Source organism: Oryzias latipes, chromosome 13 (genome assembly GCF_002234675.1).
Source record: "Oryzias latipes chromosome 13, ASM223467v1".
NCBI lineage: Eukaryota > Metazoa > Chordata > Actinopteri > Beloniformes > Adrianichthyidae > Oryzias > Oryzias latipes.
In genome coordinates this window covers 30,185,419-30,213,043 of record NC_019871.2, presented here as the reverse complement: position 1 = coordinate 30,213,043, position 27,625 = coordinate 30,185,419, and the positions used below count along the sequence as shown (strand labels likewise).

The following is a 27,625-nucleotide window of genomic DNA, read 5'->3' as shown; positions in this document are numbered from 1 at the left end:
GAGTGACCGTCGACTATTGGCTGATGGACGAAGGCGGATCATCGGTCACCCAATCCAAGTGATTCCAGGGCGGAGATTCGACGTCATGTTGTCCACGGGGGGGAAGAAGCCCAGAACATCTTTAAAAACTGGAGCAGAGGACTATTTTGTTGTTCTCCTGTTGCCTTCATGTAAAGCGCATGTAAACTTCTTACGTTTTGAAGGCCTTTACATTGAGAACCCAGATCTGTTTGACTTTTGTTTTAGAACTATTGTTAGGGCAATAAATATCATGTAACTTTACCCGGCTGAATTCTGTGGTTTCTACTCTCGACTTTTTGAATGCGCGTGGAAAAGCTTCAAAGCGAAAGGTCTTTTCCAACAGTGTTATAAAAGGTTGATAGGATGTTTAGGGTCAGTGTGCACACAGCTCTGAGCTGTTGTTGGGTGCAGAGACGTGTGCAAAGCAGTGGCTCTTGTGTTGAGGTTTTGGCTCATTTCCAGATCAATGGGTTGATCCTTCGTTAACCTTCTAAACACAAAACAAGGTTTTACAAACATCAAAAATCGGGGCATTTTCAAGGTGAAAAATAAAATCATTAAAGGGCCTTTACCATGCAAGGGCAACCTTTTTTAAGCTTTATTATAATGTTCATTCCTAAGTGGTATTTTCAACTAATCACGCATATCTGAGCATTCCTCCAAAAACCTGCTATCTGAGCACCAGCCCCTCCCAACCCACGAAAACAAGTGGGTTCTCACATTGTGACATCACAAAGTGAAGAAAAGCCCCTTCCAGGCAGCACCCACCCAAGGCAAATACACACACTTTCTCCATGGAGCTAAACGCTTTCATTTTTTGTGCACATCCATCTTTGCAAAAGTTTGGATTTTGGTCTTTGTGGGCGAAACGCAGACCCACTGCAGAGGCCTCAAATGACTGATAGAAAATGTTTTTTGATATCAGAAAACACTTTTCATTTAAAACTTCTCATATTAAAGGTCAGGTAAGGGAGAGGAGTATTAATGGTGTGGGCTCTATTATCAGCAACAGGATCCATATAATTTACTGGGTTCTTATTATGAAAACTTAGATCATTTATTTAAAAAAAATTATGTTTTTGGTCAAAAATGGTTGAAATGCAAAGCATTGTTGTCTATTTTTGCTAATCTAGTGAGCATCAATGCCCACCAGTTATTTACAGGGACTTCTGGGAAACTTCTAGGCCAATGGATTTGGAATTGTAGATTTGAAAGCTCTATAAATTGGCAAACGCCCTTTATAATGCACTAAGTAGTGAGTAGTAAAAGAATTTGTACACATTTTCAACCTTTGAAAAAAAGAAACAAAGACCCGGCAGTCTTAAAAAAGCAAAAACTGCTCTCTGTTTCCTCTGCAGATTTTAATTTGTTGCTTGGGTATTTTGTTACAGATCAACAATATCACTCCATATACAACTACAATTACAGTATTTGTACACTTTGTATTCAAATACATAGTTTTCGTTGGCTTATTTACAGAACACATTTATGTACATGTTTTCATGTCAGTGCAATGTCACTTTCTGTCAACAAACAACTTACAAAAATCTTCTTTAAATTAACACATCAGGTTAAGATCCAACATTAATGAACTTAAATAAGAAGAGGCTACAAACACTGACAGTCAGCTCAGTAGTAGATTGCACTGCCTGTCCACTTGTTTTTCAGGGGCGGGGCTTTGAGGGAGGGGCGGGGTCAGTAGCGCGGAGCTGCAGATCATGGACTTGCACTGGGTCAGTCACATACAAAAGTCATCATGTATTGCACCTTTAACTGCAGCCAATGTTTTAAAAGAAGTTCTGTAGAGACAAATCCTCCTCTGACTTCTAAAGACGACACGAACGGCTCTGCAGCTCAGACCTGCAGGAAGAAGACGGAGAGCTGGGCAGAAAAACCACTCATTTGTTCAACAAATGGATCAGCCTAAAGAAAGTTTCTTTAGTCACAGATTTCTTTCCTCCTCACAGCAACGCTGCTGTTGGCAGGTGGGAGGAGTGAGTTAGGAAGCAATGGGACCTCAGGGGGGAGCCCAACTCAAGCAGAGAACAAGCAAATGTAGAGATGCTTTAGAAACAGAGCCAAGTCCTGCATCAACCGAGATGCACCTAAAAACAATCTCAACGAATGGGATCTTTATGGAGAACGAATGGACCCTACAGATGCTGAAATGCATTCTGGCCTTTGGGCTGGCAGTCAATTGAAATGGTTTAGCAGTGGACTTTGTCCTGCGTGCGGCCCGTGACGCTGGGTCTGCTCCTTTATGGACACTTCAACGCCAGGGCAGGAAAATGTGCCAAGTCTGGCTTCAAACTGGTTCATTTCTAGGGTCAGGGGTCAGGGGGTTCTGCAGCTACCATCCATGACACCTGAGGCCTCCTTTTTGTTGCCCTGTTTTTTTTTTTAAAGTCATGCCGTTTTTATGACTTTACAGGACTTTTTTCTGAGGCTCTCACTTTGTTGGATTGAAACATTCAGGGTGTGTCAAGTTAACAGGTGCGTGATACGATAAAAGTCACTTTAAAATCATGTAGGGAGGAAGGACGGAGCCAGGGGAGGGCGTGTGAGGGAGGAGACACATCAGCCTGCTTCAACAACACTGAGACAGCTTCTGAAGCACAGACTGCTTCTTTTCTTTTTTTTACAAAAATAAAAAAAATCTCACAAAACAACAGAACTGCAGAGGGAAAACATTTGCTATCTTAATGTGTGTAGTTTGAAACCATGGCACCGTTCTCAGAGGAAGCTTCCCCGCTGAGTTCTGGCCACGCGCTGGTCCACACGGCACACACAGCCACAGACATTTGGCAGAGCTGGAATCAAACGTGTGTTTGGCAGAAGTGCCTCCTCTTCCCATCAGCATCAGGATGGATGCGCATGACCTGGAAGCGGGGCAAACGTTCCTTTTTGGCGCTCGGGGAGCCTGAAATGTCCTGCCTCTCATAGACGTTAACACTGTTCCAGCCTTTCCTGGGGAAGAAACTGCAGAGAAGCGATGAGGTAGCAGATGACTCGAATTATCTCGACTAAAACTTTTGGAGGAGCATTCCTAAAACGCTGGTCACAGTACGCCCCGCAGACGGGGGGGGTTGGTCCTGGCAGCACATGTGACACCTGCACACACACACTGGAAATGTGGCTTTCCGTTGGGAACTTAAACGCCTCTTCCTCGTCCCGGAGCGCCTCCGCTTCGTCACTGCGTGGCGCGTCAGACTGCCGTACATTCGCAGACGTGCTGGCACATGTTACATGTATGCAATGGAGAGATTCACAACGAGAAGGGGTGGAGCTTGTTTTGCAAGGCTCAACAAAGTGCACCTGTGCAGTGCTGTCGGGGGGGGGGGGGGGGCGGGGCTTCACTGTGGCCTTGGCAAAACCTTCTTGCAAAAACTCGTGTTTCAAAAGTGCTCTCTGAAGGCGCGCAAGCAGCAGGGTCCCGTCTGCAGCACTCAGCAGTTTGTGAGGATGCTCCAGAGGGATCGAACGTGCGGAGCGTCTCGCTCAGAGGGGCGGAGCCGCAGGAAGCGCTGGCTGATGGAAGACGAGCAGGGGTCACTGCAGCACACAGTACTTCTTATAATCGGACTCAAAGTCTTCGTCCATGCTACTGGTGTCGGCCATCTTCTTGCCGTCAGTCTTTGGCAGGAACCGGGAGTAGTCCACTCCCTGCTGCTCGTAGAACAGGATGTAGGCCGAGTCCGTATCGATTTCCTCAGAGTGCACTTCCTGTTGACCACAGAACAGCAGAGTTTCAGAGTCGGATCAGTCAACTGTACTGATCCACGTTGACCTCAAACATCACTTTGGGTCTTTTAATATTGATCAACGCCAAATAATTGGACAAATACTCCAACATTAACTTTGAGCTGCACACCTAACGTTCTGTGTGCGATGGCTGCAGGGTCAACGCTCCGGCAGGTAAACCAACACTGGATCTCCCAGCTCATCCACAGGTAGGGCCAAAACTCAGTTTTTGTCAACTTTTGAAAGTATCTCTGTATTTCCCATTTGAAATGCTATTGCTTGCTTGTCTGGTATCATTTTAATATGCACCACCTCACCTGTGACACTAGCTTCATTTTGTCATTTTTCCATGTTGTCGTCACACACTAGACATGAAACCACAAAAAAAAACAGAACATTCCGTCTGGAACAAAGTGATTAATTTTGCTGTAGGAATGTTCAACAAAGCGTTTTTACAACAGAATGAAAATGTCAGGTGCCATTTCATAAAAATAAGAAGAACAAAAGAACCAAATGGACAGATTTGTTTGTGTCAGATGTCTAAACGGAGGCCACATGGCAGGCCTCATGCTGTGACCTTTCTTACGTTCTTATCCAGACACTTCAGTCTGACTGTGTGGCTTCAGCTTCCAGGCAGCCAAAGAAAATTGAAAGTGTTTTCTGGGTGCTTTGCTGTCCATTTGGCATTTTCCAGGAATTTGGGGGGTTTTGTGCAGCTTTTTTATTTGTTTGTCCTTGTTGCGTTAGTGGCAAAGCATAACAGAAAAACTTTTTTTTTTCCGACCCTGCAGCTGGATTTCAGGTACTCTGCTTGGCTGGAATCTGCTCACAGGTGGAGGCGTGTGTTGCGCCTCCTCTGTGTTCAGGGTGAACTCTCACCTCCCGCAAAGGCGTGGGGCGGGACTTCATCTTCTGCCTTTTTAGTAAAGTACCAGCCGTTGGGAAGGACAACCCGGGGCGTCCGTCGGTTCCAAATGGTTAAAGACCTCCAAATTTTTGAATAGACCTTTTTGTTTAAACGTATCTGATTGGACCAGCACATAAATCTAATTGCCAGGCCACGGCTCTGAACACAACAGACTCTAAGTTCTTCTTTCTTTGTTTCAATTGAATAAAGATTCAAAAGTCTGTGGAAGAGTTGCAGCAGTTCCCTCATCTGCTGACTCACCTTACAGCTGCTGTCGTTGTAGCAGTACCACTTTCTGTTGGGGTTTTTGGCATACGTCACATAGTGGCCGCCTCCCATGATTCCTGAATGGCACTGAGGACAGAGCAGAAGGTCAGTCAGGTTGGTGGGCACCAGGACTCTTCTTCACTGCTGCTGTGACATACGTGTGACCTACTGATATTGCATAGAGGTTGTAGATGGCGTCCAGGCCTGCGCTGTCCCTGTGCGGCAGCAGAGGGCCGTCGGGCTCCATGCTGCTCTCTATGCTGCAGTCAGAGCCCAGCCCGTTCACCAGCATCACGTCACAGTGGCTGCTGGACGCCTCTGTATCACATGACGATTCGGAGCCCGCCTGCTCCCCAGATTCAGGCAAAGCTCCGTCTGCCGGCCCCGCCTCCATGTCCGCCTGCTGTGCGCCGTCTCTGGGCTCGGCTTCTGGATTTGGACTTCCGTCCAAATTCTCCTTGCTGTTGGAGAGCCGGTGTTTGCTGCTGAGCTGGGGTAGCCGTAGCCGGCCTGGTCTGCGGCCACCAGTCTTTGGGCTGCCAGAGGGACTGCTGGTCCGACTGAGAGAAGGGGCCGACCTCCTGCTGGAGGCGGGGGAGGCTGTTGGAAAAGCGCAGTCTTTAGACCAGTGTTTTTCAACCTTTTTGAGCCACGGCACACTTTAACCTTGACAAAAATCCACCAGCATCCAAAAATGAAAAAAAATTAGAAACTCGTAGTCTGTATTGATGTACAGTCCCTCCACAATCTCACATGCATATTTGTGATAATTGTGGCAGAAAAAGCTGGAAGCTGCAGCTGTTTTTTCTAAAGATGTAATAAAAGTTAATTTAGAAGATTTAAAAACTGTCTGATGTGTGTTTGTTGTGGTTTCAAGACGTTTAACAAAGAAAGGCTCATTGTGCACTAAGACGCTGTCATTTTAACCCAATGCATCATGGGAGATGTAGTGATGACAGACAGACTAGTGTCTCTGAGCTTCATTGTTTTGTTCACTTGTTCCACGGTCTGACACCGGATTCTGTGGAAAGCTACACCGCTAAAGACGAGCTTTAGCTGGTATTTATGTTGGAACATAATCAGAACAAGGAAGTGAAGACTTTAACCACTTCTGATTGGTCAGACTGATGACATGTGATTAAGCCTCCAAGAATGATTGGTGGAGACAGTTAAAGGGGGCGGGACTTTTCTGAAAACAGTATAGCTGCAGCTAAATCGCGGTACCGTCATTCTTATCAAAATGTCTTTAATAGAATCAAATAAACACAAAGAAAAAAGTATTTTATGATCTTTTATATTCCTAACTACTCAGTATTTTATCAGGGCCTGTTTGGATGAACAAAGAGCTGATATCCTGGAGATGGAAAATGTTTTTAGATCAGTTAATGAGGGGAATTTCCCACGGCACACCTGACTATCTCCCAGTGTGCCTTGGGAAATGGTTGAAAAACACTGCTTTAGACCAACCTGCCTCTCTTTCACCTCGTGCTGCGCCTCTCTGTGGTTTTGTTAAATAACTATTATGCTCTAAGAATGTGGTGGTGCCTTTAACTCCGTCGGGATGTGCGAGCGGGCAGTAGGAGGAGAGCAGCGTGAACGCGCGAGGGGGCGTGTCTGCAACTGTAAAGGCGGACCAGACTGTCTTATGGGGGAAAAGCCCCTGGCTGCAGTCTGCAGACCGAGGGGCGGAGTTAAACGTGTTGAGGCACGTTCACTGTCTGTGATTTTTCATCACAGAGTTGGCATTCAAAAATACTAAGTGTCTCATCTTCATGAAGCTGATCTGGTTTCTTCAGTCAGTAATGATCTGCTCTGTTTAGGAGAAGATTCTCTCAGTTCTCAGGTTGGTTCTGGATCCGGTTCTAGATGGAATAGTTTTCTTGCAGACTCTAAATTCTATTTTCGTATTTATCAATTAAAGTGAAGTGGTTCCAGATCTTGTTTCTTTCTCCAGTGTCACTCATATCTTGCCTCATCAAGTCAGGAATTAAGATGGCTCCCCTAACACCTGTGAGCCTCACACCACACAGGAGCTCTCCTACCCCTCCAGCGCCCCCTCCTCATCCTTCATCCAAACCCCCTCCAACACGCCCCCTCCGTCGTTCACCCAAATCCCGTCCAGCTCCCGCTCCTCCTGGTCCATCACCCAAACTACCCTCAACTCAACCTCTCCTGCGCGCCTCTAGACGTACTATTCCCCGGAGCTAGGATGAAACGGGCCCCCAGTGTCCTAGGAAAGGTTATGTCAAACTGGGGCCCTGTGATGAACAGCTTCCTTCTGGTGCTATACCTGTAGTTGCACCACGTAGAATGCAAAAAAGGGCAGTTAGACTGTCCAATCAAAGAAATCTAGTTCACATCCCTTGCAAGAAGGTTTTGACCAGTCCCAAGGAAACTAATCTCAAACTTGCTGCACTCAATGTCAGATCTTTATGCAACAAATCATTTTTAATCAATAATCTTATCTCTTCTTTTAATCTTGATTTTATGTTTTTAACTGAAACATGGCTTGACAAAAACACAGGAAACATAGTTCTAGTCGAATCAACTCCCCCCAACTACAAACATGAATCGGAAATACGAGAAAATAAAAAGGGTGGAGGCGTTTCTGCACTGTTTAGAGATAATATTGCAACCCGCAGACTATCATTTGGTGTGTTTTCATCATTTGAGTATGTGTCCTTTAAGATTGAGTTAAAACAAACTCCTCCCTTACTCTGCATAGTCATGTACAAACCTCCTCAGCACAGCCAAAGTTTTATTGATGATTTCACTGAAATGCTCTCAGTTGTGTGCACAGACTTTGATGGTCTAGTCATTACAGGTGATTTTAATGTTCATGTTGATAATGTCAATGACAGAAATGCAAAAGAGCTCAATGCTGTCCTTGAAACCTTTGGTCTAATTCAGCATGTGAGTTGCCCCACCCACAGCAGAGGGCACACTCTGGACCTGCTCATCACAAGGGGGGTTACTATTTACAATGTCAGTGTGGTTGATGTCGCCCTCTCTGATCATTTCTGTGTATTCTTTGACCTGTCTGTTACTCCCAAACCACCGCCTGGCCCTGCAGTTGTCCAAAGGAGACAAATAAATGAGAGCACTAGGGCACAGTTTGTAGAAATGATAAACCCTGAAAACGTCTCTGGTGCCAATGTTGATGAAATGCTGAATTCTGTTACTTCTAGCATCTTGAATGTTCTGGATGCCATTGCCCCTATGAAAGTTCAATTGAGAAAACATAGACAGAAAGCTCCCTGGAGGAATGATGATCTAGTCAGGGCACAGAAACAACAGTGCCGCAGAGCCGAGCGAAAGTGGCGCAAGTCAAAACTCCACGTTCATTATGGAATATATAAGGCGGAGTTGTACGCTTATAACCAGATCTTATGCAGAACAAGGGAAAGGTACTTCTCTGAAATAATTGGAAGTTGCAGCAGCAACTCTCGTATCCTGTTCACAACAGTTAACAGATTAACTAACCCTCCAACGCAGCTACCAATAGAATTGGTTTGTACACCTAAATGTAATGAGTTTGCTGTATTTTTCAATGACAAGGTTCAGGGCATTAAAAAAGCCATCAACTCCACAACACATATAACTATCGAACGGCCACCTACTCACTCTAAGCTGACTCACTTTGTACCTGTCACTGACCAAACTGTCCAAGAGACCATCACCCGTCTGAGCTCGTCTACATGCTGCCTTGATGTGTTACCCACTAGATTTCTAAAGTCTGTCTTGAACAGTGTGTTGCCATCAATTACTCAAATAGTTAACATGTCTCTTCAATCTGGAATATTTCCAGAGGCCTTAAAAACTGCAGTCATTAAACCCCTCCTGAAAAAGAGCGGTCTTGATCCCACTGTACTGAATAATTACAGACCTATCTCTAATCTGCCATTTTTAGGAAAAGTCCTTGAAAAAGTTGTCTACCAACAGCTCACTGACTTTCTCTTATCAAACAATTCGTTTGATGTTTTCCAGTCAGGTTTTAGACCCCATCATAGCACAGAAACTGCTCTTATCAAGGTAACCAATGACATCCGCCTGAACACTGATGATGGCAAAGTCACTGTCTTAATCCTGCTAGACCTGAGTGCTGCCTTTGATACTGTTGATCATGGGATCCTTTTGCACAGACTCCAAGACTGGGTTGGCATCTCTGGATCTGCCCTAAGTTGGCTCAAGTCTTATCTAGAAGACAGGAAATATTTTGTTGAAATTGGGAGTTGTGTCTCAGACTACATGGGCTTGAATTGTGGTGTGCCCCAGGGATCGATCCTGGGACCCCTTCTGTTCAACCTCTACATGCTGCCACTAGGGCAGTTAATACGCAGTAATAACATATCTTATCACAACTATGCAGATGATACTCAGATCTATGTGTCACTGACAACAGGTGAATATGGGCCGGTGGATTCTCTCAACCACTGCCTCCAACAGATCAGCGCGTGGATGCAGAACAACTTTCTCCAGCTAAACTCAGACAAGACCGAAGTTATTGTTTTTGGCCCACAGAAACAAAGAGAAATTGTCAGCAGCTACCTTCATTCTCTGTCTCTCAAACCCTCAAATCAAGTCAGAAATCTAGGGGTAATCATGGACTCTGACCTGAACTTTAACAGCCATATCAAGTCAGTAACATCAGCGGCATTTTACCATCTGAAAAACATTGCCAAAATCAAAAACATGGTGTCAAAGCGAGACCTGGAGATACTTATTCATGCATTTGTCTCCAGCAGGTTAGACTACTGTAACGGCCTGCTCACCGGCCTGTCCAAACGAGCTGTAAAACAGCTTCAGTACATCCAGAATGCTGCTGCTCGAGTCCTGACCAAAACCAGGAAGTATGATCACATTAGTCCTGTGCTCAGGTCTCTGCACTGGCTCCCTGTACCTCAAAGAATACACTTCAAAGCAGCTCTGCTTGTGTACAAGTCTCTCCATGGCCGCGCACCAAAGTACATCTCTGACATGTTAGTGCCATATGAACCATCTCGTACTCTGAGGACCTCAGGGACCGGCCTCCTGTTGATTCCCAGAGTCAGAACTAAACAAGGGGAATCAGCGTTTCAATATTCTGCAGCTAAAATCTGGAACAGCCTCCCTGAAGTCGTAAGACAGGCCTCTTCTGTGTTCATGTTCAAATCTAGACTTAAAACATTTCTGTTTAGCCGTGTATATGACTGAAAGGTCCTATCTGCACCTTTCTTTCCTTCCTTTCTTTTTAAATCTTTTTTTTTCTTCCTTTTCTTTTAAAGTAAATTTTATGTTGATTATTTCTATGATGTATTGTGATTTTAATGCACTTTTCTGTTTTGTGAAGCACCTTGAATTACTTTGTGTACGAATTGTGCTATACAAATAAACTTGCCTTGCCTTGCCTATCTGTACGTTTTTGTGTTGATGTTGTCTCATCTAGTCTTCTTGTCGCACCACCTTGTTCGCTCTCTCCCTCTCTCTCTCTCTCTCCCACGAGCAGTAGGGGGGGTTGCGGCTCCCTGCGTTTTACTTTCTGTGGTTAACTGGTCCAAATGGCTCTTTGAATGGTAAAGGCTGCCATTCCGTCCCTTCAGGTGCGGCTTAAAAACCCTCTGAAGCAGAAGACTTCCCAGAGGAAACTACAAACATGAGAACTGTTTTGGAGGTGAAGTCATGAAAGCAGACACTCTGCTGTTGTCCACCATGATTATTGTTCAAAACACAAAACGGAAATGTTGAAGTGTTTCTTTCAGCTTTAAATGGAAAGTCCCCAAAAAGATCAAAACAAAGTGAGAGAGGAGAGCAACCCAAAATCAAATCTCTAAGGCACTGATCTTAACCACAAGGGTCTTAGACCTGTGTCTGTCTGGAATCAGAACATCAGAACATCAAGAACCCTGCTGCCAGTTTCTTCTTACTTTGCTGTGTTCTGCTTTTGCTTGGGACACCTTCAGGCTAAAGGTTATGATGGGGGCCCCTTGTTGAGCTACTCTGTTTGGACATCTGAGCAGCTCCTTCAATAACTACCGTAGATATGTCATAAATATTAGTCCAAAAAGGAGAACATGTTTGTTCTCTGATGGAAGATGCATTTGTAAGTTAGTGAGCGGTACCTTTGGGGAGGTTGCAGAACCCGGCTGGAGCAGACATGGAGGACAGGTTGTCTTCTCCGACCCTCAGCAGGTCTTCACTCTCGCTGCGGGAGTGCAGGCAGTGCTGCTCCAGGTCTCTGGGAGCCAGGAAGGCGCTGGGATCAAAGTTCTCACGTGGGAACTTAACAATCTTCTGCGACTTAATCCAGCGACCGTTGACGAACTGGAAGCGCTTCAGGTGGACAATCTGAAGGATGGAGAACCCTCTAAACTTACTACCAGCTGAAGCATTAAACACTGGTGCAAACAGCATGCAGAAGACAGAGCTTCATCTGACCAGGATGGGCGGCAGCCTCCAGAGATCCAGCTTCTTGGTGGCCAGCCGGTGGGTCTTGCATTTGGAGCAGTAGTAGAGCTCATCCTCGCCGAGCTCCTCCTCACTGGTGAAGGCCTTAAGACAGCTGTCCAAGCTGATGGGCTCGGCCTGGGCTCGGCGGGACTGCTCCACGCTGCAGTGCTCCTCCACAATCTGAGGGCAGGCAGACAGGAAACCACAGCCTCTTTCAGAGAAAGCACAACAAGGTCAGCCTCTGCAAATACAGAGAAATCCCCCAAAGCCTTTCACATTTGAGAGTCTCCGAGTTGGAAGTTGTCGGGGTTTTTTTTTACAGCAGCACTGAGCTGAGGTGCTCTTCAGGAAGGCCGATCTGAACTGAGACGCTCACATCTGCAGCAGCTGCCCCCCTTACACTAACTTACTACCACCTATGAGACATTTCCCCTTAACTGAAGAAGGATCCTTGAGCTGCTCAAGGACGAATCACCTGCTCCAACAGAGTCCTGAACACTGAGATTGGTGCAGCTGCTGCTGCTGTGGTGTGAGCTGAGACTGAACCTCATTTGGAAATAAACAATGTTTGCTGTAACCACACAACCAAAACAATGACGATGGAACAGAGAAGTTAAGGTCATGTCTGAAGAAAACACTGTGAGTCACTGTAACAGAAAGGTGGAAGAAGTGACAGAGCACCTCATAACAAAGTACTGACCCTTTAGTGTTAGATAAATCCTGTGAAAATATCTGGATTAACAGACTTGACCTTTAGGACAATGTTGGATCTCCATGTCACCTTTGACTGTGTGAAGCTCACAGCATCTCAGTAAGGTTCAGTTCCTGAACGAATCTTCTTACCCAACACTAAACCGTCTTCACGACAGCGCAGTGGCCCAGTCTTGGTTCTGAACTTTCTCTGCGTGTTTTGACTGGATCAAGTAGAAAAAGCCCTGATTTCTTTGGATTTTTCAAATGACCACCATGCTTTATATCAAAACTTTAGAGTAAAATCTGGATACAGTTAGAGGTCCTTCAATTTAACGACAAAAATAGCTTTTAGTACCTAAAATGACAATCTCAAAAGTGCTGCTAAACTGGTTCCAAAGCTTTATAGACATAACAATCTGCTTTATATGGTAAAGACCATGACAAGACCTGTTCTCAAATCCTTATTCCAGCTGGGATTCACAAAACATCCCACAACTTTCTGTTTAAACTCCACTCAACTCCTGCCAGCTGCTGAAACCACTGAGCTACCCCCCCCTCTGACCCCACCATTACCATCAAGTATCTGTCCCAACCCAAACTGGCCCTGAAAGCTTTCCTTTGTTGGGGGGGGGGGGGGGGGGGGGGGGTCTTACCCTCTCCTGGGAGGTCTGGTAGCGGAGGTGCAGTGCCGTAGGGTCCCAGTCCACAGCTATGTAAGCATTTCCCACCGACGCTCTGTCTTCTGAGCACTCTATGGTGCAGCCTCTGCAGAACCTGGAAACACGTGCAGGCGTGTGAGTCGCCTCATCAGACGACATTTGGAAGATACTTCCCCGTCTTCCAATTAAATGCTCTAACCTGTACCAGGGACACCAGGCACAGGAGTTCCCATCCTTTCCCACAACCCGCAGGGTGAAGGGGTACTGGTAACCCATGCTGTCATCACTGCAGGTTAGAAAAAGAATCGGACACGCGTCTCTAATTAACAGTCAAGAAAACCAGAGGGGAGGGCCACGGTCCTGCTCTCGGTGAAACACTTTCGACCCACATCCCAAGCATATTGTAAGGAAAAGAAAAGTCTGAAAACAAAGAGGCCTGTGGCTCTACAGGAGCTGACCCCCCTTGCTTTAAGGACTCTCCCACAGAGAAGAGGCGTACCAGTCCTGAGCGTGGTTGCTGGCCTCCTGGGGGGGCAGTGGGCTGGCCAGCCGGGACACTTGGATCCAGACCGCATCATACAGGTCCTTCCGACTGGTGTGGACGGTGCAGGGAACAATGAGCGGCATTCCAAACAGACTGGGTCGGTTCTTTTGAGATGAAAGGAAGTACAACTCTGTGCGCATCTGAAAGCCAAAGCCGACATGTGCATGAGTCCAGCAGCACAGCAGACCACCACCTAAGTGTTCAGATAGCAGCCTGTGGTTCCAAGTCACATGCAGCCCAGAGTGACTCAAAGCAATGCTAATCTTTACTTTTTTATTAAAGATTGCTGCAGAATCTCCTACTTGAAGAAAGCAACACATCGAGTAGAGCTTTATTATGAAAAAATGTTAAAATAAACAAGTTTTGAACCCTTCCAAATAAAAAGCGGCCCAGAAGCCTAGCTGTCAACTTACAGCATGTGGTACAATCGGACACAAAACGGATTTATTCTTGCCACCATCCAGTGGGGTATTATGTTTTCAGCAGTTTGAACAAATGTTGGTGTCATACCAACCTCTGCCTGCCACCATTTGCTTGTTTTCAAGCAGAGACACACACAGCTCAGCAAAAATCCCAACTTTTTTTTTCCTAAATAAACACAATGAAATGATGAACCAGGATGGAGATTATAATCTACCGGCCCATACGACCATGCTAATGTAGAAGAATCCATGTTTGGTTGATCCAAATTTAGTTGTCAAGATGAGTATAGAGAATCCACTTATTGTGGTTTGGTTTTCAGAAAACTTAAAAGCAGAGATGAGTTTACTTGGATTACAGCACCAGCCAGTTATTTGGAAGAAGTGTTGTAAATCATTGTGGCTAACATGCCTTTATGCTGCTTATTTATTGACCAAAAAATGAATAAAGTCAGTTTTTGCTTTGGAAATATTTGACTCATACCTCATTGAAAGAACAGATTTAAAAAATGTCTAATTGCTAGCTGCCAATGGAGACTTGCTGACAGAATTATAAACGTAATATGTCCATTTGCCAGGTTTGTTGGTTTTGAAAAACTGTTTTGGCTTTTAACCTTAACTACTGATGTAAATGAGCAAAGCTGGTTTGGGATGAAATTATTTAAAAACAAAATCAATTCACAGAAGTGACAAAAAAAAGTCCTTTTTCAAACAAAGATTGAATCATCTTTTTGAAACTGACTGAGCACTTAATGATTGCAGTTGCGTGAACTCTCACCATCTTCCTGTGCATCGCAATGATGTATCCGATGAAGGGGCTGTCCTGCACCTGCATGATATGTCCATTGGGAACCCCATTGAACAGGGGGGTCTCTGGGCTGGAAGGCATCATGGTGCTGGGCCCACCATTAGGGATAAGGATGGCCATGTCCCCCACATGTCCGTTAGCAGCCGTCCCATTGGCTGTTGGGGTTGTGTCTGTTGAAGACAAGAGCGGACACCAGCCGCTGACTAAAACAAGAATTCAAAAAGAGCCAGTCAAAGCTGTTGAGAGCAGAGTGGAGGGGAGCGGCTCACCCGTCAGCGTGGGCGAGCTCAGAGAAGTGGGTGAACCCGGCACGGGGACCTCAAACGCACAAAGGAAGCCATTGACAGACAGCCGGACCTTTTGGTTGTCCTGAGGGAAGTTCTGAGCACAGAGGAATTGATAACTTACACATCAGCACGCAATTCTAAAAAAAACTGCTGGTTTCCTCACACAGCACATTCCTTCCATTCCTCACACTTTTGTGCATCTACTTTTCTAAACAAAGAGCTGAACCATCTTGTGATTCATCAGCATGTTAAGCAGCACGGGCATGAATGGCTATAACACTTACAGAACCTCCATAGTTCACTGCAGATCTCTATTACTGAGAGTAAAGCTACATTCACACCGCCCTCCAAAACACTTTCAGGCGGCCACTGCCAATGAAAAGCCTACGTAAAGGCGCGTGGATCCGGGCGCTCATGTTCACGCATCGCTACGCAAGTTTCCACAACCGTTTCCAGGCTCTGCATACAAAGCGTGCAGCGGTAAAATGTGTGTTGAAAGTTAAAACAGCCTTAACTTTGACCAATCAGACTTGGAATTGTGTTGGGATGTACGGATGGCGTACTTTATAATTAATAATAATTGCGGTTTGTGCTGTAACACCAAGTCTTTCATGCATTCATGTGAAAGAAAAAGCCTGGAGCAAGATCTACCAGATTAACACCACTTTGACGTTTCACACCAAGACTCTTCCAACTGTGGGTGGGGAACATGCACTAGTAGTGTGACCACCACATGCTTAACGTGTGTTCAAGAATGGGCTTTGCATTACATGCCCCGTAGAACTGTAGCATAGGAGCAACGTTTCCAGTCAGGCTGAGAAAAAGAAATCTGACATTTGATAACTGAAACTCTGGCATTTTTAGGCCTTGAAACAAGGACATCAAGCACAAAATCTAAACAAAATCTATTTTTATCTACAGTTAAATTAACTAACTTAAAAAAAATATTACAATCTTGCTTTTATACATAGCTATACCCTGTAAGTATAACTGGCAGTAACTCATGTTAACTCATTGAATCCATGCTCTTTTGCTATCAGAGCAAGTTCAATAAATTTTACTTTTTGGAAAGCTAATTTGGACCTATTTTAGGATGACCTAGTTGTACTGCATCTACATTTTCCAATTTTTTAGGCATTCCTTTAAGTCATCCTGTGAAGAGCAGAAACAGTCTGCAACAATAAAAAGGTTCATTTCTGTTACACCCCCCATGGAGGAAGGAACGGTTCATTCATTCCAACAGCTGTTAGATTGTACCACAGTTTAAATATGCATGTACAAAACCAGTTATCATGCAGCCATAGCGAATATATCCGAATATATCGTCTTTTACTTTATTTAAATTTTATTATTACGTATAACATACGTTAAGTCGTAATAGAGTACATAGATGTAGATTCTTCTTTTTGTTAAATGTTATTACTTTTTGTATTGTTGCACCTTTTAAATACCCTTTCATTCTTTTTGCACATTGCTGTGGTTCTTTTTTTTTTTTTGCACTGATCTGCTGTAGCCATTGAATTTCCCCAACGCGGGATCAATAAAGAATATCTGATCTAATTACCAAAGATCTCTATAGAAGGTTTTTGATTCTTCCTGTAATTCGTTTTTCTCTCAAAACATGGTCATTCAGGTGTCTGATAGCTGTGATACATGTTGACCACTTAAGTACTACGCTTACTATTTCTTATGTTGTACTTTCAAAGTTCTCATTCAAAAATGACCAAAAGAACTAGTAGAAACTATCCTCAGATTCAGCTGAACTTTTAGTCTGTAGATAGTCTACATTGAGCTTTTTTTTTCCCTTGACAGCTGAGGAAAGCTGTTAGGAGAGGAACCATCCAGTCTGGAAGACGTGGCTTGTTGCAGGAACGTGTGCTACCTTGATGTTGGATGAATGAACCTCGGCCAGGAGGATCTGCTCAGGCTTCAGGCTGCACAGCTCGCTCAGCTGCTTCTTCAGCCCTGTGTACTTCTCATCCATGTTCAATCTCAGGCCGTACCGCACAGGAGTGGACCCGTCCAGTTTGATGACTGCAAGAACAACCAACATGAAGCCTCCTGCAGGCCAGTTTCCCTCACCGTCTTCAGCTTACTCACCGGTGATCTCCAGGTGCATGGAGCTGTCCATGGGCAGGGGGAGGGACAAGAAGTTGAAGGGGTCAAAGCGAGCACTGATGTGGCCGCAGGTCTTACACTTGACCTGAGACTTGAGCTGCCCATGGAATAGATCGACGATGATGGACCGGTTCCGCCGCAGATGGTTCTCCCACGCCTGCTTAGACGGAAACACAACGAGACGGCATGGTACTAACCACAAAAACCTCCAACACAGCACAAGAACCGGCACTCTACTTCTAGTCTAAATCTTAAGATGAACTATTCTGATGGTCTCATTCTCCAAAGCAAAGCTGTGTGTGATCACAGCAGTGAAGATACCTGAGGACCAAAAACGCAGTTTAAAGATGAACTTTGGAGAAGAACGCTCTTCTTCGTCGACCCTAAAATTGTCCCCTAGGTGCAAGTGTGTGTGGTGTAAGTGCGGACTGGTGGACTGTGCGGGATGTGCCACTTTTTCGTCCTACATTAGTTGGATAGGCTCCAGCAACCCCATGACCCCAAATAGGGATAAAGCTGGTTTAAGAAATGGATGGATGAGAAAAAACTCTATTCCAGAAGGCTCTGGCTCCTCCAAAGTGAAACAGCAAAGCTAAAGATTGTTGTGTTGTTTGCCCACAGGATGTTTACATAAACATGTTTGTGCGTCTGCAGATTTGAATAAGTACTTAGTGTGATGAAACATGTTTGCATCACAGTAACCATAACCCCAGCATGTTCACATGGATGAAACATATTTGCATGTTTCGTCCATGTGAAGGGGGAAGAAAAATAAAAACTGAATCAAATGTCAGGGTGAGATGTGAAAGCTCTAACCTCAGAGGCCACCTCCCAGTCCGGCCGGCCATCGCTGTCCTTCAGCTCCACGTAGGGTTTCTCGTGGACTCTGTTCAGATCCTCGTGAAGGCCATCCAGGAGGAAGGCTAGCAGCTCCTGGGAGTCCTGCTGCTGGAAGCCGTTGAAGCGCGGGGCGTACTTAGCTATCGTCCACTGGAGGGGAAGCAGTGGTATTAACTGTTTGTTTTGTTTTTTAGATAACTTGTTGTAAGCTGAACTGGTTTCACAGTTTGCAAGTTCAAACACCCCATTGAACCACAATCCATTGAGGCAGTGAAGAGGACAAGCAAAAACTGCTAACCCTGAGTTTAAGGGGAGCCACATTCTTCTGTGTCCCACTCCACAGCTCCATCACCAGGTCACCGTAGCACTTAGCCATGTGACCTCTCATCCCAATTGGGTTGGTTCTACAAGTAGAGAAACACAGGCCCAGGTGAGATAAGATGTGGCAGCATAAGCTTATCTAGTGACACTCTAACGGCACCTGTTGAGCTCATAGAGGTGTCTTCCTGAGATGAAGTAGTCTGTCAGAGGCTTGGTGTTGCTCACACATTGAATACTGGAGTTCATGAAGCAGGTGTTGCCAAGGTTACTGAGGCCTGTGGCTCCTTTTTCTGTAGGAACTGAAGGAAAAGGTGGAGAACAATCATAAAACCAAGACGTCCCAAAAGCATCCTTACAGGATTAACAAATCTGACACACTAATCTGTTTCCTATCAACACTGAAGACATGATTAACTACTAACAGAGTACGCCCTGCAGGTTTAAGGTATGTGCTTCAATCCAATCCATTCAGACTTAAACGAACAGGTAATTGAAAAAGGAGAAAACATCCACGATTCTGTCAGAATCGTGGATTCTTCACTAATTCACTCATTTTTCTATGCCGATGACGTACAGATTTCTTGCCACCACCGGCGTATAGTGGTTCTCTTTTCCAGCTTTTGCTGAAGTTTCCTAAAGATGTGCAGAGGTGGTTAGAACAGAACTTTTCCTCTTCCTCTTTGACTTTTCATGTTATGACTAAGGAGCCCTTCTTCAAATGTGGTATTATGGACTGTTCATCAAACAGAACGTGTGAAGTGGGATTTTTTCCTAGCTTACCTTTGTGTCTGTCGATTTTACTGCTGTTTGCAATAAAAGACATCTCCTCAGGCCAGCTCATGTCTTTGTTCCTGACTGTTGAGGAGGAGAAAGAGATGTCAATTATTTTTCAGAGTGTTAGAAGCAACTGTTAGTGTTTGACACAACTGTGCAGAAAACAGGGAACAACAGGGGTTGGTCTGTCGGACCTTCAATCACCAGCTGCTGCTCATCGTAGATCTTCAGGTTTTCCAGTGTGTGGTCTTCATCATCAAGAAGGGTGAGATAGTTCTAAAGCATGAGATCAGGGAAAAACTGCATTTAAAAGTTCAATGAAATCTATGCATTTCACTATAAATGCTTCTTTTTACTCGTCTTAGTACAACCAGACCAAGACTCAGCAATTATTCAACAGGAACCATCCAGTTTTAACAGGTAACTAATGCAAACTTGGCATCAGCTGTTTATTAATAGACACAACCTCCTTAGCTCACCAAATACAAACAAGCAAACACTATAAATCTAGGAATACATGCTAAAGGCCAGACTGACCTCACTGTTGTACAGCCAGAGCCTCATGTCCTCCTCCTTGATGCGCAGCCTCTGTGACAGGTACAGGTGGATGTCCTTGATGGTGGCCATGCGGCTGAAGCAGCCAGTGTAAGCTAGCATCCTCTTCAGAGGGGCATTGGGAGATGGCACGTTACCTGGGGGAGGACAGGAACATTCAATTCATCCTTTCAAAACAATGAATTTAAATGAATTTTAAAACACCTAAAGAAAACATTTCTGAAGAAAAGTAACAGAATTCTTAAAGGATGTTCTTTTGGCTTTTGTTTTTGTTAAACTGACAAATATAAATATGTCATTCCAGGCGATAAAAGAAGGATGGTTCCAGACCATTTGAGAGACCCACTGAAAAAAGCCCATTTGGTTTTTTTAAGACCTTAATTCACACAACTGTGGGAGCAGCCTGGCTGCAGAGAATGATGGTAGTTAGTCAGTCAAAGGCTGATGGAAAACAGCTAAACTAAATGAGATTTCTCCTTTCATTAAAGCAGAAGAGGACGTCTTTTCAGACTGATCTCTCATCAGAGGGTTGAGGCTTTTTTCAAGAAACATTTTAGCTTGTATTAATAATTACTGTTGGAAGCAGAACAGAAATGTTTCATGAAAAGGCTGTGACTTCTTAGCTGATATTCTAAAAGTAATAACTTAAAGAGCTGCCGCAAAAATAAATTATTTCTGATTTTCCCATTTAGTCCTATTTATTGATTTTTCTTCTTCTCAAATACCCAAAAATATTGTTTTAAATATATTTATTTCTGATGTGTAATTTCAGAAAAAAGCAGCTGAAAGAAATCATATCAATTCATTCTATTCTATCCATTGGACTGTTGATTTTCTAGTAATATAACGGTTTAAAACCAGATACACAAGTTCACCAAAACAAAACACATTTTACACCAACAACCAAAATCCAATGATTGAGGATTAGTTGTAAGAAAGCAGCAAGAAACTGGATTTTAGGTCAATCAGTGCAAGCTTGATTGGTCAAAACAATCTGTCAATCACTTCAGTTGATTCAGTTCTCATAATGAATCAAATCAAATAAAAATAACAATGAGTCCTGATATTTATTCACTTAATTAAGAGTGAATTTAAAAATAAAACTCTTGTTTGTCCATCAACACAGCTTGAGTTCTTTGCGTCACAAAGAGCAGTATCCCTAACATTTGTTCATGCTGTCGATTCGGACATTATTCAGATCTCTGCTCGCTGAGGACAAACCTCTGATGTAGATCTGAATAAGGTCAGATCTACAGGGCAGAAAGCTGATCAGAGCAACTGGGTCTGGGATCTCTGGACTGATGGAAGGCTGAATCCTCATTGAAGCGCAGTGTTTGCTACCGTCTACATGACAGACAGTCACTGAAAAAATATGAGCATTACAAAGATGAAGAAGGTCTTGTGGGAAACTTAAGCAGCTATGAAAGTTGAGGGGGGATTTACATCCATACTGAAAGGATATTTTTCTTGCTCGTAGAGACAGTTTCTCTGAAATTCCCACTGAAAACCTGTATCCTTAAACAATATGCGAGTTTCTCTGTGATGAGAGACTTCAAACTATCTGTCGTGTGTGCAAATGTGAACGTAATTCATCAAGAATTCGGGCGGGTAGTAGAGTGGGCTAGCAGTTCAAATGTTCATAACATGATGGAGTTTAGCAGCAGCTCCTTATCTCCAGACTCTTCCACATGTTGGGACACCATCTCTGTGCATCAAGCTATGCAGATGGCGGAAACAAAAACATGATCAGTATGATTCATTAGTTTTGCATCTTAAAGCCATAGGTTCAATCCCCCCTAACGCCCCCACAGAGGGCCTCCTGGACTGGATCAGTACATTCAGCGTTGAAGCTTGGGATGCGGGGTTGTTCAGATATGCATTGCTTGACGGCTTGCTCTGGTCTTGCTGCATGCTTACGTTACCTCTTGGTGGGGGTAAATACGGTGGGAACATTCTCAGGCTGGTCATACCCATATTGACCCAAATGTTGGACTGGGGGCTGCGTGTGGCTGGCTGCTGGCGGAGGAAGAGGAGGTAGCGCGGATAGAGCTCCAGCTCTGCTAGGCCAGTCTTAGTCTCCAGAATTACCTACAGGAAAGAAGTGGAAGGTTGCAGCCGGACATGTCTAATAAGACTCATACTGGAGACAATAAAAGCGAACTAGGTGATATTCCAACACTTAAATGAAAACGTTGCACTTTGACCTTTTATTTGGAATATTCTGCAAGTCGTGCATACTAATCTCAAATCCTATTAGTAACATTCTAATGAAATCTTCTTATTTAGTAACTTTACAGGCTTTTCCTGACAACTACTGTAATTGCCAGGTTATAGAGCACACCTGATTGCGCGCCACACCCTCCCAATTCAATGAGGATTTACTACTTTTGACATACATAAGCCGCACTTTTATACAAGCCCCATGTTGTGGCATTTAAGTGACACGTCACTGAGACCACAGTAGTCTAAGAGAGGGAGGAGTAACCAGTAGTTTAGCCTGTTTATTTCAACACAGCCACATCTGCCAAACAGCATGGACCTGACTTCAGCTCACAGCTCCCTCAGTTATGGTGTGGAAATTCACACTCAGATTTCCCACTTCCCATGAGTCTTAGGGGTTTAAGGCGGGGCTAACCCCCGGTTCGCCACACTGTGTTGTAGATTGAGGATGTATATGTGCTGAAACACCTAGCATAGGTGTTTCTTTTATTGCACCATGACTGAAGTGTCTAAGAGCTGATGTCAGGTCCATGCTGTTTGGCTGCCTGAGTGAGGTAAAGCAATTAGCTTGTTGCTGGACATTAGGCCTGCACAATATACCGCAAATTTATCGTTATCGCAACATCAAGCTGTGCAATATGCATACCGCAAAAGATGTCAAAAATCGCAATAAATGGTTACCTTAAATGTGCTAAAACAAACTCATGGCAGCTTGAAATATTGAACAAATGGAATAAATCCCTTTATGCATTTAACCAATCGGAAGGACCCGTTTACGTTGTTGATCAATCAGATGAGCCCTTTTATGTTTGACGTTTGCCTCCTACGTCGACAAGGGTCATTTGGAGTATAATTTTTAAACTGTTGCAGTGAAATTATGTTTTTGGTTGTTTTGCTATTTGTTTATATACCGCAAATTATATCGCTATCGCAATATTAATCACCAATATCGCATATCGCAAGTTTTCCTCATATCGTGCAGCCCTACTGGACATAGAATTTTGCAGGCAGTCTCCACTCTGAGGCTGCCAGAGCGTACCTGGCGGCTGTTAAACACGTTAAATAAAAGCATAAATTACCTGCATCATTGAACAAACCGCAGGGTCGAAAGTTGGTGACAAAAGTAGCGGCTTATAGTCCGGAAAATATGGTATGTTCTTTGTGCGATTTATATCTGCATACATGTCGGTTTGAACTAAAACAACGACTTTTGTGGTATTAAAACAAAAGCCCTAACACCTGATGATCAATCATGCACACTGCATGAGAACACCAAATACACACATCATGCTTTTCCAGTTTTACACACTTCTTTCAGCAGCTGATCCTCTGTATCTGCTAAGCGTTTAAACACACCTAACCTTAATGTCTCCTTAGAAATTCTCTTTCAGAGCTATATGCACAGGACTTTTCACATTTAGATGGTCTTCATTGTGGTCAAACAGTCAAATGAGCTCCTTAGAAGGTGTAAAGGTGAATGATGTGTTGCACTGCAGTGCTCTGTTCACTCACTGGTCGGGGTAGGCTGATGTTGGCGCCGTACCAGTGGTACAGTGCCCGCCACACTGGCTCTGGCACCGTCTCAAAGTCTCTACCAGGCAGTAATTGCAGGCATCGTTTCAGCCTGCCCCCCTCCATGGTTAATGTAGGGGCCTGTGGGGCAAGCACAAAACATCGGCATTGACAGAGGCACACACGAGAAACTCTTCTGTCGCCTTCAATTACACATAATAGTCAGACACAGTATCACAAGCTAGGAGGGCTAATATTATTACAAAGAATGGCTGGGATAAGAATGAACAAAGCTGAAGCACCATCTGGTCCCGCGGAGCCTGAAAAGGAGATATAAATGTAGGATTCTCTCCTAAACGTCCTGCTGTATGAATTTCTATTATTGAGCATCAACCACCAAAAGAGCCAAAACTGTTTACCGGTAAACTACCTTAATGTTTAGCTAAAACATTTCTATTAGTTCCTCTTTAAAAATTCTATTGTCAGCTTTTAAAGTTTAAAATCTTGTTTTAACAAAAGGTCAATTCTAAATTTTTCTTCCTGAAAGTTAAGGATTTTTAAAATCAGATGATATAAATATAATAAAAGCGTGAAATGGGTTACATGAAAGAAGATTAGTAGAAAGACAAAGTGGTTTCTGCAGCAGGAATGGCCCATTTAAATTGAAATGTCTTTCAAAAATATTTTATTGACCTTGGAGGGGAAATGAAAAATAGATTTATTCCCAGCACATTGGTGTAGTTGGTCCTGTGGACGGGAAGCATCTTCTGTGGTCCTCAGTGTTTCAGCAGATCTGAAGAAGCCACTGTCTACCTCTGCTGTAGAAATAATGCTTAAGGTTTTCCACAAAAGTTTCCGTCTTACAAGGCCTCCTCCTTTAACCCTTGTGCTATCTTAGATGACCCCCCCACCTTACATTGACGTGTTCTCCCTACCATGAAAAAGGTGGATAAAGGTGGAAAGATTTCATGTAATCCATGGACACCAGTGAAGATCACAAATCATTGAAGAAAAAAGGTTCAGAGCACTGTCTAGTGGGTCTAGATGACCCAGCTCCCAATCTCCCAATGGTAAAGTGCCTAGGATAGCACAAGGGATAAAGGATCATCTCCAAAGGCTCCAGAGCAGAACCCAGAACAGAGACGGCCTTCTTCCTCAGCTTGTTCAGTTCCAAAAGGTCACTCATTCAGATGCTGCTGCCCGAACAGATGACTGCAGATGGGCTTAGACTCTCCACAACAACCCTAAAGAACATACACCTCACTGAAAACATCGTCTTCTATCATTATGTAGGGAGCTTTAAGACGCCTCTCAGTGAAATTACTGCTTGGTTTGAACAGGATAGTGTGCAGTGGAGGTTGTGCAGTGTTATTTTGCACCTTTCTGGATGAATCTGCGTTTTTCTGTTTGTTTAGAGCACGACTCTGGAGGACGCTGCCCAAATACAACTACCCTCTTCACCAGATGGAAAGAACATCTGAGAACTTTCTTTACATTCCTTATTTTAGACAAAACCAGCCAACTTAATTCTTTATGCTACATTGAACTATTTCTGTTTTGCATGTGAAGGACCTGAGACGTTGTCACCCCTACTTGTTTTAACGTTGCAAAAGAGCTGGTAGCCAATGAACATCAACAGAAGGATACACTGTTGTTCATAGCTGCCACGCCACCTTTACTGCTCATGCGGGGCACCAATCACACTCCCTCATCAGTGCTAGACTTGCCTTCATGGGCTCGGTGGTGACCAGCGGCTGGTTGTCGATGGCTCCAGGCCTTTGTGCTGCCAGCTGTGAGGGGATGTGGCCGTTGGCTCCAGAAAAACACTGATTGTTGTTGTCCGACATGTTCTGCTGACGAGCAAAGCAGCTCTCTGTTGCAGTGGGAGCTACCTGTGGGCTCAGAGCTGCGGGGACAAGGAGTACAGCGGTTAGCATCCTCTGAAAACAGGCTGCCAAAAGTCCTAAAATGGGTTTGTGGTGCAGCTTTCAATTCAAAGCCAGAGTTTAAACATGAACATAAAACAGCATTACTGAAACAATTGAAAGAGAATCATGTTTTTCGAATAATCACTTTGAAATTGTGTCCACGAGGTAGCTAGCTTTCTAAACTAAATACCATGTGCACACACAAACACAAAACACCTGAACAGTCAGAGCTGTCCAGAAGGCAGGTCTTTTTGTTTACACGTGTCTGAAGCAGTTAAATGCAACCTGGAAAATATTCTTTTTTTCTTTGCAAAAGTAATTTAAAGGGCCTATAATGTGCAAAAGCAACTTTTTAAACTTTTAAGCGAATTATCATGATAAATTCCCCCAAAAAACAATCCCAAAGCGGTATTGTGATTGTGATGACACAAAGTGAAGAACAGCCCCTTCCAGGAAGAGTCTGAGCAGCCAGCCCCGCCCCTAGGCTAACACACACACTCACTCTCTCCTTGGAGCTAGCGGTGTTTGGCAAAAACGCCTTCATTTAATATGCACAATGTGCACATTCATCTTGGCAAAAGTTTAGATGTTGTTTGTTATCGTGGGTGAAACGCAGACACGCTGCCGAGGCTGGCTGTGGATGGCGTCATGACATGGGCGGCACCCACGAGGAGGGAAAGGCGGAGCCTCAGAGATCGAGTCGACTTGCTTCCGGGTAGGAAAATGAACTACGAAAATAACTCCTATTTCATAAAAGAACTCGCTCTTTAGCGGGCAAAAGGTAATCTGTTATCTGTACATGGATATAGTTTACTCTGTAAGACTAAAGAAAAGCATGATATAGGCCATTTAAAACTATTTCCCAACAGTAGAGTAAAAATTACTCCTAATACATTAAAAATACATTTTTAACCACCTTTTCTAGAGAGTCATTCATTATCATTTTCACTATAGTACAGACAGAATCTACAAACCCTTTTTGTAGTGTATGCTAGTTCCAAGATGTCCACAGAGACACACAGAATATGTCTAGCTATAGCAATATAGTTAAAGGTTTCTCTATGCGCATTCCTCTGGAACTGAAACAATCCTTACATATACATTAATTTGAAGAAAGTCTTCAGGTTCCCCTAAAAACCTCAAATTTTCCCCTGTATTCAAAAAATGTTGTTGGCTTTTGACAAAATACAGTCAGAAAAACATCTAGCTGAGAACCAAACTGAAGATTCTGGCAAATTTGAGCTCGTCTTTAGCGGTGTAGCTTTCTCCAGAATCCGGTGTCAGACCGTGGAAGAAGTGATTAAAATAATAAAGCTCAGAGACGTGAGTCTGTCTGGCAACGCCGTAAATTTCTGCACTACTTCTCCCATGATGCATTGTGTTAAAGTGACAGCATCTCTACGCTTCATTGAGTCTTCCCTGCTAAACGTTTTGAAACCACACTTAACACATCAAACAGTTTTTCAATCTTCTTGATGAAATCAGAGGTCAACAGTTTAGTTCTCCTTCTAGGTTTGTGTTTATTAACAGCCAAACATCCCAGAGTTTGGTCCATGTCATCTTTCTACCTGAAACACTTTTCTAATAACGCCTGGATTATTTTATACGTTAAACTTAAGAAGTAATAGCAACAACATTTAAGAAACAGGATTAAGGTGAAGTGGCCAACAGACACAACTAAACTAAATTGAAACAATTTAATCATCTAAAAAGAAATAAAACATTTTTGTTAAAGTTTTTAAAGACTTTATCTTTGATTAAGACAAAAGAAAAACTAATAAAACTTCAACATCTGCACCAACATCTAAAAAAATATTTGAAAAATAAATCACTGTTTAGAAATAAGATATTTGTTTTTTGTGAGTTTACCTAAAATTGCATGTTAATAAACTGGCAGAAAAAACAACTACCAGGGTAAAATTACAAATAATTTAGTTGAAAATTATTACTGAAAACTGACTTAACTTTTATTACAACTTTTAGAAAAAACAGCTGCAACTTCCAGCTTTTTCTGCCACAATTACTACAAAAATGCATGTGAGATTGCACTATGGAATTTCTCCTTCTTATAATTTTTGGATGCTGGTGTGCCGCTGGACTTTGTCAAGGATAAAGTGTGCCATGGCTGAAAAAAGGTTGAAAAACACTGCTGTGGTGCATGGTTTGTATTCTTGGAATAAAAATGATGGACAACCCTTCAGTCCACACAGACTGATGTGTTCTATCTGCTGAAGGGATGGGATGACGTACCGGACTCTGTGGCCTCAGAAGCGCTGGAAACGGCATCTGGAGACCTCTCCTCACAGGGGCTGACAGGGTTAAAGGATCCCAGTCCTCCTGGTCTCTCAGGCTGCACAGTGGCTGTGGCCATAGGGCTTCTGAAAGAGCTCAGGATGGACGGCTGCTCCACCACAATGCCTTTCTGCTCCTGAAATGGAAGACACAAACAGCAGCTGCCTGTCACCATCTGAAGTCAGCACAAAGATCAATTTGTCTTTGCGACTTGTAAACCTCAGAGGAATCAAGGAAACCAAATATTTTCAATTAAATGAATTAAATGGCTTATTCAAGTCTGGACACATTTC

General features: G+C 43.7%; 1 protein-coding gene across 5 annotated transcripts in view; it reads right to left on the bottom strand.

Annotated features, from left to right (window-relative positions):
• Positions 1-1,361: 1,361 nt before the first annotated feature.
• usp32 (ubiquitin specific peptidase 32) overlaps positions 1,362-27,625 on the bottom strand; it is a 62,513-nt gene continuing 36,249 nt past the window's right edge. For 3 of the 5 annotated variants that reach the window (XM_011482990.3, XM_011482991.3, XM_020708496.2), the window contains 22 exons: positions 27,291-27,468; positions 24,840-25,018; positions 23,113-23,253; positions 21,303-21,468; positions 19,363-19,517; positions 19,020-19,101; positions 18,832-18,906; positions 18,212-18,350; positions 18,029-18,134; positions 17,707-17,880; positions 16,873-17,047; positions 16,655-16,806; positions 14,755-14,866; positions 14,456-14,655; positions 13,214-13,398; positions 12,914-13,000; positions 12,709-12,829; positions 11,351-11,542; positions 11,035-11,260; positions 5,106-5,536; positions 4,931-5,023; positions 1,362-3,744 (listed from right to left, as the gene is read on the bottom strand). In XM_011482990.3, the coding sequence (XP_011481292.1) occupies positions 3,571-3,744; positions 4,931-5,023; positions 5,106-5,536; positions 11,035-11,260; positions 11,351-11,542; positions 12,709-12,829; positions 12,914-13,000; positions 13,214-13,398; positions 14,456-14,655; positions 14,755-14,866; positions 16,655-16,806; positions 16,873-17,047; positions 17,707-17,880; positions 18,029-18,134; positions 18,212-18,350; positions 18,832-18,906; positions 19,020-19,101; positions 19,363-19,517; positions 21,303-21,468; positions 23,113-23,253; positions 24,840-25,018; positions 27,291-27,468 (3,543 nt within the window). In that variant the 3' untranslated portion in view covers positions 1,362-3,570. The remainder of the gene's footprint in view (positions 3,745-4,930; positions 5,024-5,105; positions 5,537-11,034; positions 11,261-11,350; positions 11,543-12,708; positions 12,830-12,913; positions 13,001-13,213; positions 13,399-14,455; positions 14,656-14,754; positions 14,867-16,654; positions 16,807-16,872; positions 17,048-17,706; positions 17,881-18,028; positions 18,135-18,211; positions 18,351-18,831; positions 18,907-19,019; positions 19,102-19,362; positions 19,518-21,302; positions 21,469-23,112; positions 23,254-24,839; positions 25,019-27,290; positions 27,469-27,625) is intronic. The other 2 variants (XM_011482992.3, XM_011482993.3) reach the window with 1 other exon arrangement.